The sequence below is a fragment of the Lethenteron reissneri genome, chromosome 3 (genome assembly GCF_015708825.2).
Source record: "Lethenteron reissneri isolate LAM-NWPU_2019-01 chromosome 3, ASM1570882v1, whole genome shotgun sequence".
Taxonomy (NCBI): Eukaryota; Metazoa; Chordata; class Hyperoartia; order Petromyzontiformes; family Petromyzontidae; genus Lethenteron; species Lethenteron reissneri.
This window is the reverse complement of record NC_083781.1, coordinates 6,972,558-6,982,921: the sequence shown is the minus strand read 5'-3', so window position 1 is coordinate 6,982,921 and position 10,364 is coordinate 6,972,558. Positions and strand designations below refer to the sequence as shown.

The following is a 10,364-nucleotide window of genomic DNA, read 5'->3' as shown; positions in this document are numbered from 1 at the left end:
AAAGTCACGTAGGTAAAAAAATAAAATTAATAAAAGTAAATTATTTTTACCTACGTGACTTTACCGAAAAAGAACCTAAGAATATGGATCCTTGCAGTCACGAAAGCTTACAATCTAGAAGTCATGATTTAATTTATTTAAATTTATTTACATTTTTTACCTACGTGACTTTACCGAGAAAACCGAATAGAATGAACAGCACCATTCGAGGTTTTAATAAGAGTTCCTGAAATCCATCTCTTGAATTGGGCACCGTACTGTATAATATATAAAATATATACTTTTGAGTGTTTAGTTTGTTGTCCTCACGCGCCTCCGATTAGTACGTTTGGCTACGTACGGTGCGAAAGAAGTTCCACATACAGTACATAATAAATGGGGGATATATAACATTAGAGGAAATTCCCAAGCCAAGCTGTGTGAGGGCAACACAGTAAATTTTGATATAAAGCTTTCGTGACTGCAGGATTCATATTCTTGGTTGTAAAATATTGTTTAATATTTATATTATTTTATTATTTCCCTTCTACGTGACTTTACCGAAAGAACCAATAATATGGTAACACAGTAGTTTCATGATCAGACTGTAGTGTAACAATAACGGCGTTATTCGATGTTGCGCCGTTTAACTTAAAGAGTTAAAACGCCACAGGGCCTAGGCCACAGCGGCGTGCAACTCAACTCCGCCGCTAAAATCACATCACATCACTTCGCAACGTTCAATAAAACAACACACCACAACGTTAGTATTCAGGACATGAGTGCAGCCGTAACTTCACTCACCGCATATATACGCTGGAGTATCTTTGTAACAAAACAAACAAAACTAACTTACAATGTTTACAAATCAACTACCAACACAAAACAACCCACGCGCTTAATTTCCGTCAAATCCGTCATTCAAACTTCCTTGCTTTTCCCGGCATGCCTAGCGCGGCCAGGCAGCTGCTGATTGGGTACAAGCGGAGGGAGGGGGGGGCGTGTGAAGCCGTTGCCATGGAGACGCGGCACGCCGTTGCCGCGGTAACAGGTCGCCAAGGGTCCTCCATGTGGAGGGGGGAGGATGGGGGGGTTGCTATGGTAACGGGGTCGCGACCCCCCCCCCCGCCCACCTTGCCCCCACCTACTTGGGCGACCACGCGAACCTTTAAGAGGGATCACGTGGCTCCAGGCAGACGCCTCGGTCTCTGTGGCGCAATCGGTTAGCGCGTTCGGCTGTTAACCGAAAGGTTGGTGGTTCGAGCCCACCCAGGGACGCGAGTTTATTTTGTTAAACATTTTTCACTGCAGTAATTAAACAACAAGGCGGTAATTAGTAGGTAAACGTATCTCTTGGTTTTAGGCTATATTTGCAATGACCTTACTATTGATGATTGTGTTGTGCAGATGTATATACGCGTTCTCTGGTATGTGTAGCGCCGCCTATGGAGACTTGTTGACACTGACACAATAACGGGCAGCAACTGAAACACAATTTTGATTACAATTAAAATACACAAGGTAAAAACAATTCAGAGTAAACGATTAAGACTGAGCGACGTAATATTAAAACACGCAACGGACGGAGTTCAATTATCCCAAAGAATAGTGCAACATAAATAAGCCGACAATATCCCTCTCTCCAGGTAAAAAAATATATTAAAATATTTATTACACAATCCATCAGCGCCACGGCCGTCTGGGAGGGCATAATTTCAGCAACATTGATTTAAGATAAGAAAACTCTGGAGCAAAGCAAATGCGATGGATTGCAGGCAATATTACGATAATAAATTACAGAATGTTCAATGCCCTCTCCTTGACCTTACCAGATTTCTCTCTGTGATATGTTGCTTAAAATTCAGTGACATTCACCCTTAGTTTCCAGTAATTTATATTGAAAACTAAAGTATGTATCACCATTGGAACCTCCTTTGCCAGTAGCAAAATATGATAATTGTTTTTTTACCCTTTTATCTGGCAACAAAACTGACACCTTTTACAATGGTGTAAATGCTTACCCCGAGCTCTCATACTCTGATGGTGCAATGTCTTTGAGTTGTGCGCCTTTTGGCGTCATCTGGTCCAACACCATGTGAGACTAGGCTCAAAGAAAAGCTGTCTCGGGTGTGGACCAATCAATTTCAAGGACAGTGCATACATTATCAGAGTTGTGGTTTTTGTTTGCATTCCGACCGCAGGTATTGTGGTCAATGCAAACATGACTTCTTGTAAAAAAAGTGTCAGTTTTGTTGCCAGATAAAAGGGTAAAAAAACAATTTTTGTCGCACTGTCCATAATCAACTGTGTTAATCGCAGGTGCATGAGGACAACAAAGGCGTGATGCCACTAAGCATACCGTTGTTGCTTAGTTGCATAAAATTATACAACGAAAAAAAGTTCACCTTGAAAATGTAAAAAGCTCCTAGTAGATATAAAATATAACTACAAACACTCGTGTATTTACAATGTATACTCTTATTCCAAGGACTGTAGTTACACGTACATTTAACTCCTGGAATTACACGCAAACATACATTTATCTTGGCATACCACGCTGGTACGAGTCACGATGGCCATTTCTGGCAGTGTAAATTACGACGCATTTATATTTGCACAATCTCACCCAAAAATAAAACTTTATTATGAACACCTCAATCCAGCAAGAGGGATTGCAATGCCACTGTTGGCTGGTCCACCGATGCCCTCCCTACTCGCTGCTCAGGACCCGCTCCCTATAGAGGACCGGGTTCCACAGAACTAAATGGGGAATGGAGACACCCTCTAAAAACACTGGTCTACAGCCAAAATGCTTCCGAAATAAATGTAGTCCAACTTTACTAATTCTGGGCCACTGAGACTGAAAATGATGCTTACAATTGTTTATTGGCTCTAGTTTTCAAGATATGCTACTGCGTCGGTATATACTCAAGTTCAAGTTCATTTATTAGGTATAGCCCTGTGTGCCATTCGGCCCTTCACTTGGGATTGGCGGAGGATAAGTGAATTGTAAAGGGAAGGGATCTAAATTTAAACCAGAAGTGACTAAAATACATCTTTGACTGGATCTTTGAATAAATCTATGACTGGGTTTGGACAGTACTTGCTTTTTGAGCAAAACAAAGAATGATGCAATCTGAACCTGGTATTGCATCATACACCATATGAATTGCATCATGTTATTCCTAGAAGTCATGATGATGCAATCATAACTCGGCTTATATCCCTCTGCTGAACAAATTGCCCTATATCAGCTCTAGAAATCATACAGTGTTGTGCTCTCTTATTCTGTTTAGCAGCTTTCCGCCTCTAGCCACGGACCAAGATATAGGATGGGTCCATCTCACACCATCCCCTGATCAACACCACCAGGAGAAAGTCTGGCAGTAACAAAGACAAAGACCCCTCATATAGCCTTTACAGACTGTTCGGGCAAGTGCTGTAACCGAGCACCTATGAAGGCTGGCACGGTACACGAGGGGGTGTGTGGCCAGCACCACGCCCGATTGTCTTTGTCTCCCCAGTGGGGATGTCATTTGAGGCTGAGTCGACCTCGAGGGATGCCCAGGACCGGTTCAGATACTCGTCACTGGTGTTGGTCGTGAGCGGGAATCAACCTCGAGTAACCAGGTTCGTAGCGCAGCGCACTAACCGCAACACAACAACCATTCACTACGGTGAAATCCCCATAACGCTTCTGCACTTTGAAACCACTTCAAGTGTTAAGAGCTCGCTGACAGGTCAGGTGATATGACCAACAGATAGATGCACTACACAGTACCTGTGTCCCCACTGTGCCAACTTGCTGCGTTTAATCCAACCGGAACTCCGCTCATACAAGAAAGATAAAATCAAGAATCGTTTAAATCATGCATTGTCAAAATGTATCCTCCATTTGTGAAAATGCAAGCCAGAAATTCACCCGTATCTCACGTGCATTTCATAACGAAAGTGGTTTTTTTTTCAGAAAGGCGTATTTAATAGACGGTTATTTCGAGTTCCAAAATAACTCTGAAGTTTAAATAAAATCGTTGCACATGCATGTAGAAAAAGTATGCTTGTCCGCACAGTATATTTTATCCATATGCAAATAAGCCAAATCCAGCATATGCAATTTAGATACCACTCATTGTATACGGTATATTTATAGTTTCAAATTGATTCAATATTGATGCGTTTACAATAAAATCCGCTGTTAAAATTGTTTTTTTACTGCTGAACAGCAGGTGGTGTCAGTTGAATTTAATTTCGTGCACATCCGTTGCGATTATATTTTATACTGGTTATTATATAGCACGCCTGTACTACATCTGTTTTGCTATTGGTAAATAATTATCTAGATTGCTGATAACCACCATTAAGTTCATAACTAAAATTTGTAAAGTTCTGCTATTTTTGATTTCCAAAGCTTCATATCGCATGGAATGATTTTAATTCCATAAAATGCAGTTGGTTCTACTGAATTTAGCTAGCGTTCACAGTTGACCTAATAAATTTACTTTGGTTACCCTAAGATTCTGGGTATGTATTGACTTACGTTGCCTTTTGTCATTAACATGAGCACAGAGAAAGACCCAATCAGAGCCATTGGCTCCCCATCTATAAAAGTACGCGTTACAAGGGACAAGCATTTAAGTCGGACGTTACGTTCAAACTTGAAATCTGGGAACATAATTAATAGGTACGTCTTGCAATGAAAAACGAAACTAAAATATAAAATGTCTTCCGTTAATTATGTAATTGTATTTACATCTGTTGCGTGGCTTTTTTGTATTTTAACATATATTGCCGACCAAGGAATGGTGCCGAAACAGTAATTTATCTTGAATATATAATCTCAGCATATCTATCAAGGTAGCTCCATTTCAAGAGGAAAGTGCACATATTTGAAACGTATTTCTACCTGCACTTGCAGTCTTATTACCACCTCAATTTACACACCGCGTTTAACTTAATAAAAATAACAATCTCCAAGCATGGTAAATTACAACCTGAGCAGGTGTTATATCAACGAGCTATTCTCGCAATATACGGTGCCACTGCTGCTCATGGAGACCGTTGTGGGTTTCCTGGGGAATGCGTTCGCCTTGTGGATTATCGCTTGGCGCATCAAGGATTGGACCTGCTTCACGATCTACATGCTCAATCTGGTGCTCAGCGACCTCCTGTTCGTGCTCGTCGCACCCGTGCGCTCCATCTACTACATGTACGACAACCAGTGGCCCTTCGGCGAGGCGGCGTGCGACATGCTCATCACCGTCACCTACATCAGCCTCTACGGCAGCATCTTCTTCCTGACGTGCATCAGTGCCGAGCGCTACTTCGTGATCGTTCACCCGACGAGAGCGTTCCGCAACCGCTCGCTCACCTCCGCCAAGCTGGTGAGCCTGGCCGGCTGGGTCACGGTGCTGGGTGGACAGCTCAGTCTGCCGTTCATCTTCCACACGACCGCCGACGCACTGGACGCCAATGCGACGCGCTGCATGACCTTCAACTTAGATGACCTCTACCCGAGCTACAACACGTGGAGCTCCGTGGTCACCATCGCATTCTTCTTAGTGCCCTTCACGGTCATGAGCGTCTTCCACGGGCTCATCACGCACAATCTGCTCTACCAGGCGGCGCTCGGCGTGCGTGTGGCCAGGGCTCGGCGCAGAGCGGCCAGGCTGGTGGTGCTGGTGCAGCTGATAGTGGCCATCTGCTTCACGCCTCTGCACGTGGTGAGGCCCCTGATGACCGCCAGCAGCATGCTGACACCGACCAAATGCGACCTGCTGCAGGACCTCGCTAAAGGCTTCTTCATCAGCATGTCCATGAGCGGACTCAACAGCTGTCTCGACCCGCTGCTATTCTACCACTCGAGCGGCAAGTTCAGGAAGGAGGCGAAGGCTGTGGTCATGACCCTGCTCTGTCGAGGATGTGTGTGCCCGGCTGGACCGAGGACGAGGAGCGAAATGCAAGCGTCTGTCATCGATGTTGAGCCGTCGCTCAACTCCAATCGTACTTGAGCAATTTGACGTGCACGTGTCTCGTCAACATCAAGGTGTTTTGCTTCAAAACTTAGCATCTAGGCGGTGCTCATCTCCTGTTTACAGCCCTGCTTTCAGGGGTGGACAACAAATGTTAATTTCGCCTATACGAGATACTTATTTTACCGGCTCCGAAGGGACGATGGGATGAGTCAAACCAAGGTTTTCCACGCGCTTACTTTGCGTCCTCCTCCATATGGCTTTGATAGTCATGGACACCATCGAGGGAAGCTGAATGTATGTCTGCTGTACCAGACTGTAAGTCTGCATGCGAAGCCTCGGGTATTATTCACCGCTAAGCCGCATGTCAAGCACGAGGATAAGGGAACAATGGGACATTTCTGGGCATTGTTGAGGAAAGTCTATGGGTTTACTGGGGGATTGATTGGGCAGGACACATCTACAGAAGGAATGGTGGCTGAAGGACAATACAGTAAGTCTACACTATAAGTGATAAACATGAGAGACCCAGTCGTAAGTCACTTGCAATCAATTATATCATCCATGTTGGCATCATGACAGCCACAGTGGAGATCGATGAAATAAGCTTGAGTGCAGATCTTGGGTGGATTGTTACATCGCTGGATCATGGTAGACCTTCATTCATCCAGCATGCTAAGAGACGATTCCGTATATGCATTACAGCATTGTGACACAGAAGTAAGTGGGTTAGTAAGAAGTGGAGTGAATTGGTCATATGAGGCCAGTATAAACCATGGCACGGGTAAAGAGCCACATTGACTACCATTCTAAGAGCCACGGGTCACAACCTGTATTACACACTGGTACTTTACAGAGAATGTGCCTATTATTACAGTATAACGATCTATTTCATTTGGCAGATTCATCACTGACTGGCGAGCATGAATATAAAATGTATGAGGCTATGACAATGGTGGCAAGTACAGAAGTTGCTTTAAATCGCCATGTTTTTGTATATAATGTGCATTTCACTATATATACAAATTATACAAATGTGTCTCTTTTAGCTTGCTCGACTGTGGACTGAATGTGTATGTATGGTTTAGGTTTCCAATGTAATCGAGGATTAACTCTGGACTATGCATCGATTCACTGGTATCTCCTTGGCCATCTCGCAAGGTGTAGACTTCTCTACGCTGTTCTTACGCTCCTGTACACCCCGTTTCAACAAGAGGCAGCCAGTGTGGAGACATCACTAAATCCCGAACGGGCTTTTGCAAATTGACGGTGCAAGCATACCCCACTCCAACTCTGCATGTAGTGCCCACTCATTATTCACTGCCAATTGACGGTTGAACACGTGAATTACGGAACAACATTCACGGACATGCAGTATTCATTCAAGGTTATTATTATGCTTGTTACCCGGGAAATCCTCACTTAGTCTCGTGGCTATCAGGAGGGTCCTGCCAAGTTTTTCGCACGAGAAGGCGATAATTTCTATGTATATTCCATTTGAGTCAATTATAAGTAATTTTTCAAATTTGGCAGATGTGGACAGTCTCAGTAAATATACAAGGTTGGGTCAACATTGGCACGTGGTTGAAACTGTTGGACCAACTTCTTGGCCCAACGTTCCATGTTTACTGGGATAATACCTGCACGCAATCGCATTGTCTTTAACGTCAACTGTGACGCAGGTGGCACGTGTTTTCTGCTTAGCGCACCTGCATTATTAACCAGGGCAGCCGCTGGATTTCAACCGTGAACCTCTGGTAGCTTAAGCGAACCGGCTACCGCTAGGCCACTTCACTGCTAGGTCATGGCTTATAAAAAAAAGTGGTTGAGTTATTGGTGGTGGGAAAGACACATTTACAAAAAGAATGATAACCGATGGATCATACATATTGTAATATAAACATACTATGTGGTTCTTTCGGTAAAGTCATGTTGGTAGAAAAATAAAATAAAACAGTGTAACAGTTCCACTGCTGGATTATTTTTCTTACCGCCCGAGGACGACCGCCTGCGTTGCGATCGAAACGTCGCGATATATTATTTTTTGTTTTATTTTATTTTTCTACCTACGTGACTTTACCGAAAGAACCAAAGAGTGTGGATTCCTGCAGTCACGAAAGCTTCAAATTAATATAAACATATTAAATCCATACACGTTAAATTAATACATATGCATAGTAGACATTCAGTTAATATTAATTTAACATGGAGATCTGAGGCTCAGTAAAACAAAGTGGCTCTCCGTTGGGTTTTTGGGTTGTATTGTGTGTTGGAACTGAGAAAACTCCCATTACATGGGACGAAACGTCAGACATTGTGCTGAACAACATGCGGTGCAACTCAAAAACACATTCAAGAGCTACATAGCACCACAAATTGTTAAAACATATGCAGTGGTAAGACATGCACATGATGGATTTAGCAATATGTGGCATCACCTACAACTGGTGTCCAAAAAAAAGACCCGCGTTGACTTGCTTAGAGCCGTGGGCCACAAACATGTATGACCGAATACTCATACTGTGCACATATTTATAATGTATCATGTTACCAGCAACAGATATAAAATTAAATCTTGAGAAAGGCTAGCGATATATGAGAAAAATCAATATATGTAATGAGATGTATAAACTCATTATTAACTGAAAATGTCTTAAATTATGCACATCCATGTTTGCAGATTGCATAGTTAATTATAATTTTTTTTAAAAATACATTGACGTCAGATTTGAGAAAATAATTGTGAGATGTCAGAGAAAATAGTCGATCATTTAGGGATGGTCAAAAAACATTGATACATCGGTAACAGATGGTTCAGATATTTCAATTATTTGCACATTGATATTGATCCCTCTGATACGATCGAAACATCGTTGTTTTCATCTTCTTGGTTCTTTCGGTAAAGTCACGTAGAAGGGAAGTAATAAAATAATAAAAATAAAACATAATAAAACAATTCTCACGACGTTTCGGCTACAACGCAAGCAGCCGTCTTCACCTGAAGACTTTACCGAAAAAACCAAGAAGATGAATCCCTGCAGTCACGAAAGCTTTAAATCGAAATCGTTGTTTTCCTTTCAATGTTTTGCTGTTTTTAATATCAATAAAAAAGCATTATTAAAATAAATATTTGTTGAAAATAATTAACTTCCCGCTCCAAATGTCTGTGACAGGTTTATATCCTGGAGATAGGTTTCAAGTCAATATTCTGTTTATTTTTTAAAGATATTAATAATTTGTTTTACTTAATAGTAAACATTTGTTTGGGATATGTATAGTTCGTCCCTCTAAATAGTTAATAAAAAAAAACACATGTCGTTCAAATATTTTAGTATACATCCATGATTTCATTAAAGCAATGATTGTTCAATGTTTATTTAATGTTCTATCCCTACATAAGAAAGAGATTACGTCAGATATGCTAATAATTGTGAAATAGCCAGTATATGCAATCCATCATTTTTAAATGGAAAGCATTTCCATATTTTGAGTGTGTTTTGAACCATGTCTCATTGTATAATGCTGTCAATTTTACCATCACGTGTTTCATCAGAACATAATTTTGCAAGGCTTCAGCTATGCATATTTAACTGTTGATTTTTAATAAAGTATAATATAAAAGGGCAATCTTTCGTGTGGTATGAAAAAGGGTCATTGCCCGAAGCTTCACCTGTTATGGTATTCATGTTAAGGCCAGTGTTAATGACCAATGTTGAAGTTCATATATATCGAAGGGACAATATGCACGTGGTCTACAACTCGTACAAAAATTTGTTTTAATATAAACACGCATTTATATGAATCAATTTACTTTTATAATTCCAAGTAAGCGAACAGCAACACCAGCAATGCGCGGAAGTAAATTATATACACGTTGAACTTGAACGCAAACAAATGAAAAGTGTATTGATTAGTATTCTTGGTTCTTTCGGTAGTTACGTAGAAGGGAAATAATAAATATAAAACAAAAATTATCACGTTTCGACTGCAACACAAGCAATCATCATCAGGTGTGAAATCCACAGCAAGAATTTTTTTTCAAATTTTCTTGCTGTGGATTTCACACCTGATGATGATTGCTTGTGTTGCAGTCGAAACATCGTGATAATTTTTTATTGTTTAATATTTTTATTCTTTTATTATTTCCCTTCTACGTAACTTTACTGAAAGAACCAAGAATATGAATCCCTGCAGTCACGAAATCTTTAAATAAATTTTTTTTTATTAATTAGATTTGTTTTTTTATGTTCTTATCACCATAAGGGGTTGGGGAACAGATAGTGAACGAAACCCATACACGTTCCAGCACACAACAGCGCGTGGCCACAACCCAAGAATCCCAAACACGAAGTCACGTGACCCACAAGCGCGCGCGCGCGGGGCGGGGCGGGTGGGGGGGGGCGCCAGAAAGGAAAT

At 41.4% G+C, this 10,364-nt stretch overlaps 1 protein-coding gene and 1 non-coding gene across 5 annotated transcripts; both read left to right on the top strand.

Moving 5' to 3' along the window:
* The first annotated feature begins 1,183 nt into the window (after positions 1–1,183).
* TRNAN-GUU (transfer RNA asparagine (anticodon GUU)) lies at positions 1,184–1,257 on the top strand. Its single transcript has one exon. It is a non-coding gene; the product is annotated as a tRNA-Asn (tRNA).
* Positions 1,218–9,352, top strand: LOC133345622 (P2Y purinoceptor 4-like). 4 transcript variants are annotated; one of them, XM_061556554.1, is made up of 3 exons: positions 1,218–1,319; positions 3,504–3,609; positions 4,546–9,352. In XM_061556554.1, exon 3 carries the CDS (start codon positions 4,956–4,958, stop codon positions 5,985–5,987), a length of 1,032 nt encoding a protein of 343 aa, XP_061412538.1. In that variant the 5' UTR covers positions 1,218–1,319; positions 3,504–3,609; positions 4,546–4,955; the 3' UTR covers positions 5,988–9,352. The 4 variants fall into 4 exon arrangements, with proteins under 4 accessions (XP_061412538.1, XP_061412546.1, XP_061412553.1 ...); XM_061556562.1 differs by lacking the exon at positions 1,218–1,319 and having other exon boundaries at positions 3,014–3,609; positions 4,546–4,660; positions 5,094–9,352; XM_061556569.1 differs by lacking the exon at positions 1,218–1,319 and having other exon boundaries at positions 3,014–3,609; positions 5,094–9,352.
* Positions 9,353–10,364: the final 1,012 nt, after the last annotated feature.